The sequence below is a fragment of the Fistularia commersonii genome, chromosome 19 (assembly GCF_037954325.1).
Source record: "Fistularia commersonii isolate RoL2024-O1a breed Wild chromosome 19, RoL_Fcom_v1.0, whole genome shotgun sequence".
Classification (NCBI taxonomy): Eukaryota; Metazoa; Chordata; class Actinopteri; order Syngnathiformes; family Fistulariidae; genus Fistularia; species Fistularia commersonii.
Window position 1 is genome coordinate 1,762,501 of NC_141302.1, and position 5,000 is coordinate 1,767,500.

General features: G+C 52.1%; 1 protein-coding gene across 1 annotated transcript in view; it reads right to left on the reverse strand.

Moving 5' to 3' along the window:
- dachb (dachshund b) overlaps positions 1-3,458 on the reverse strand; it is a 68,758-nt gene extending 65,300 nt beyond the window's left edge. Inside the window, exon 1 of the mRNA XM_086165587.1 lies at positions 2,689-3,458. Within this exon, the coding sequence (XP_086021713.1) occupies positions 2,689-3,350 (662 nt within the window). The 5' untranslated portion in view covers positions 3,351-3,458. The remainder of the gene's footprint in view (positions 1-2,688) is intronic.
- Between the last annotated feature and the right edge of the window lie 1,542 nt (positions 3,459-5,000).

A 5,000-nucleotide genomic window follows, 5' to 3' on the forward strand; every position in this document is an offset into this window, starting at 1 on the left:
TGTGTAATAAACGCTCAGACAGAGTGTATGAAATGTGTGTGTGTGTGTGTGTGTGTGTGTGTGTGACTGAACTGGAACTCAGAGATTCGATTGTGAGCTGCAGACAGACGTCCAACACACACACACACACACACACACACACACACACACACACACACAGCAGGTTCTTCAACATTTTTTTTTCTTGTAATAAACGGATCAAAATCGATGCCGAATCCACGAGGGCGTGAAGGAACGCCGGGAAAAGTAGGAGTTTGTTCTCAGACGCGTCTGACGGCGAGACGACGGGGAGGCGAATTTTTAAAAACATGGGTTTTCTCAATGGAGTCCGGCCTGGCAAAGAGTCCCGGATGCCCATTGATTTTAAAAGAGTTCAACGTTTAAAAATGAAATCAGCGGGAGGTCAGCGGGGGTCACATACCCCCTCACACACACTCCCCGGGGACGCCGCTCGCACCGCCGAGGTCCTCCGAGGAATCCGGGAGAAGACATTTGGCCCAAATCCCGCCGGAACGAGTTTCCTCCCAGGGTTCGAGGAAAAAATAAAAAAACCTGGATGAGACATTTAACTCTGAGGACGACAAAATAGACGGAATAAAAGCCTCGGCTTTCTTTAAACGTCTCAAAATAAAACCCGATTTTACTTTAAACGCATCAACTTGTTCGGGCTGCTCCCGTTGCCGGGGGTAACGGGGCCCACGGCGACCCGGCGGGAGGGAAGGGACCCTCTTTTTTTTTTTTGAGCTTTTAATTTTTCCTTTCTTTTCCCAGAGAATCATGTCGAGAGAGAAAGAAAGAGGGAGAGAGGCATTAGAGGAATGTCAATATGATTTGAGTGTGTGCGTGTGTGTGTGTGAGTGGGGGGAGTGTGTGTATGTGTGTGTGTGTGTGTGTGTGCGCGCGTTCGACAACAATAGCTCTCCAGCCGTGTTGTTGCATGTGCATTCACATGATTCATTATTACCCCTGACATGTACCGCTGTGTGTGTGTGTGTATGTGTGTGTGTGGCAGTGTGTGTGTGTGGGAGTGTGTGTGTGTGAAAGACAGACACACACCAGCGATGACGAGGAGAGGAGGGAAAGACCCCGGACGGATGGAGGGAAGGAGGGGGAGAAAGACAAAAATAGAGGAAAAGTGACTCGGAAGGACGAGGAGTGACCCTGGTCTGAAACTTTCAGTGTGTGTGTGTGTGTGTGTGTGTGTGTGTGTGTTGGCAGACTGCCGCCGACAACACAAAACACTGTTAATAATTAGGGGATCCTGAATAAGTGAAAACACACACACACACAAACGTTCACAAAAGCGTGATCGTCAAAATTCTAGTAATTTTTCAAGGACTTGGAAAAAAAGGAAAAGGTTTCTCGTCCCGTTTGAAACTTTTAATTTAATTTTAATTATTTTTCTAATTTCCTGTTTCGGCCCTTTTTAAAAAAAGAAAAGCTGTAAAATTAAGACGAGCTAGGATTTTTTTGGTGCTTTTATTTTGGAAGGCCTTGGAACGGCGTGGAAACCAAACCGGCCAATCAGACGCTTGATCGATCACTGACTGATCGGCAAGGCATTGGTGTGCACGGGTGACCTAGACCTGTGTGTGTGTGTGTGTGTGTGTGTGTGAATCTGATTGCCGTCTGGTGACCCCGCTGTTGACGCCGGATTGGCTCGTAATCCAGAAATAATCCAATCAGGAAATCGAACTGTTTGATCGGGTCCAGCTATCGGAATCTGAACACACACAAACACACACACACAGACAAACACACACACACACACACACACACACACACACACACACACACACAGACACACACACCATTCAATTTGTCCTGCACAAAATACCATGTGCTGTTCACCTCCTTGTATTGCTTGCTTTAAGTCGCAGTGTGTGTGTGTGTGCCTGTATGTGTATGTGTGTGTGTGTGTGTGTGTGTGAGAGAGAGATGGCACCGGTTTTCAAAATGGTGGAGAGTCACAGGGCGTCACTTTGGTGTTTTAATTTGAAAGGTTGAACAGGTTGATGGACAGCAGGTGGGTGCACACACACACACACGCACGCACAGACACACACACACACACACACACACACACACACACACACACACACACACACACACACACACACACACGCTGACAGCTTGCACACATTAATATTGCAACCGCTGCTACAAAAACACACACACACCAGGCTGACTTTTGACTTGTTCAGAATATTTTAAAAGTGTTTTCCAGCTCACACACACACACACACAAACACACACACACACACGTAATACAAATGAATGATCTACATGACTTTTTTCCCAGATTGTAAAAAGTGTGTTTACACGCACACACACACACATTTTGAACTAATGAACTGCGTGCTCGTTGTTCACACTGATTTCCCCACACACACACACATACTTTGGAAAACAAGAGGCAAAGCGTGTGTATGTGTGTGTGTGTTGGCGCACGCACGCACGCACGCACGCTCACCTTTGACCTCCACAGCACGCTGCTGGTTGACGTTGAACGCGCACACGCACGTCCGGTTCGGAATATAAACTCATGCAAAAAAAAAAAAAAAAAAAATGGAATAAATAAAAATAAAAACGAAATAACTGGCGGGCGCGGACGCGCACGGAGACTCGCAAAGTTGCACGCGAGCGGGAGCGGGAAAAGTAAACCGGAAGTGGGTCGGCGGGACCCACCTGGCGCTGGTGCAGTCCTGGTACAGGATCTCGAAGTCCTTGCGGGAGATGAGCTTGCAGCGGTTCACGCCGGGCTGGATGGCGCCGAGCCCCCGCAACACACGCACCTGCTCCACCGTGCACACGACGGGCGCGATGTCCAGCCTCTTGAGCTTGGTGTAGACGGTGTGCAGACCTCCGACCAGGTGCTTCAGGAACAGCTCGAACACCTGCGGCAGGCAGATGAGCTCCGCGCCGTCCGCGCCGAAACTCGCCACTTTCACGCCGTGCACGTCCACCAGCCGGCACTCGCTGGAAGCGCCGTGCACCGGCGGCGGCTGCGGCTGCGGGTGCGGGTGCACCAGCGGGGACCCGGCCGGGGTCAAGCCGAGGGGCCCCAGCGCGCCCAGGGGCCCCAGAGCCCCGGAGGAGGAGGACGCGGCGCCCGGCCCGCCGTTCCCCAGCGCCGCCAACGCGCCGCCCGGCCCGGGGAGGAAGGCGCCGAGCACCCCGGTCCCCCCGCCGCCGAGCCGCGGGGAGTTGTGCGCGGAGTTGGGGCTGGAGCAGGACGCGGACGCGGCCGGCGGAGCGTGGAGCGGCTCCGGGGCCGAGCGGAAGAGCGACGCCGGGGGCGGCGCGCCCGGGCCCGGGGACAGCAGCGGCGGGGAGCCGGGCAGCGACATGGGGGTTCCAGCGAAGCGTGGAGGAATGACTCCTCCGCCTCCTCCGCCTCCTTCCCGGTTCTTCTCCTCCGCCTCTTTCCCGGTTCTCGCCGCTCCTCTCCCTCTGCGGACCTTCCGCCTCTGAGCGTAAAAAACCACCGTCGCTCGGACTCCGGTTCGGCCCCCGCTGGCCCCGCCCACTCCGACGCAAGCCACGCCCATTCCGGGGGTGGCCACGCCCCTTTGCGGGCGGGGCCCACCGCGACGCTCGACCAATCGGAGGAGAGACGGAGACGGCGATTGGGGCGCTCGGAGGAGGAAGGGGCGGGGCTTAGATCCGGTTCATTGATGTGTGTGTGTGTGTGTGTGTGTGTGTGTGTGTCGCACGTCTCCCCCCTTTTTTTTTACTGTTTCATAAACTTTCTCACGAGCTGTTTAAACGGGAAGTTTGTATTTTTCTTCCATCCCCCCCTTTATGACACACACACGCACAGACGCGCGCACACACACGGCCGAGTGTGTGTGTGTGTGTGTGTGTGTTTGGGTCCGCTGATGGCTCACATGCGAGCTCTGGTGGCGAAACGCGTGTTGTTCACACACACACACACACACACACACACAAGTGAGGGAGGAAAGGAAGGAAGGAAGGAAGGAAGGAAGGAAAGGAGGAAGTGTAAAAAGGGAAGGAGAGGTTTGTGTTGTGTGTGTGTGTGTGTGTGTGTGTGTGTGTGTGTGTGTTGGAGAAAAGAGGATGGTGTTTGAATAGATAGAGTGAGAGGAAGGAAGGAAGGAAGGAAGGAAGGAAAGGAAAGTAAAGGAAGGAAGGAAGAAATGATAGAAAGGGAAGGTGGTGTGTGTGTGTGTGTGTGTGTGTGTGTGTGTGTGTGTGTGTGAGTGTGTGTGTTTAAAAAAGAGGGCAGAAAAGAGAGGATGATGTTTAGAAGGAAGGAAGGAAGGGAGGAAGGAAGGAAGGAAGGAAGGGTAAAAAGGGAAGGAGAGGTTTGTGTGTGTGTGTGTGTATGTGTGTGTGTGTGTGTGTGTATGTGTGTGTGTGTGTGTGTGTGTGTGCTGAGGATGGTGTTTGAATGGATAGAGTGAGAGAAAGAGAAGGATGAAGGAAGGAAGGAAAGGAAAGGAAAGGAAAGGAAAGGAAGGAATGATAAAAAGGGAAAGTGTGTGTGTTTGTGTGTGTTTGTGTGTGTTTGTGTGTGTGTGTGTTCGTTGATGGCTCACATGCGAGCTCTGTTGGCCAAACGCGTGTTGTTCACGCACACACACACACAAACACATAAGTAAGGAAGGAAGGAAGGAAGGAAGGACGGGTAAAAAGGGAAGGGTGTGTGTGTGTGTGTGTGTGTGTGTGTGTGTGTGTGTGTGTGTGTGTGTGTGTGTGTGTTTAAAAAAGAGGGCAGAAAAGAGAGGATGATGTTTAGAAGGAAGGAAAGAAGAAGGGAAGGAAGGAAGGAAGGAAGGAAGGAAGGAAGGAAGGAAGGAAGGAAGAGAGAAAGGTAAAAAGGAAGTCAGAAGGAGTGTGTGTCTGTGTCTGTGTGTGTGTGTGTGTGTGTGTGTGTGTTTGTGAGTGTGTGCGTGTGTGCGTGTGTGTGTCTGACAGGTTGATGACGGAGAGACGTAAATAAAGGAGTGGAAGACGAGATGAAAGGCTTCAAAAGA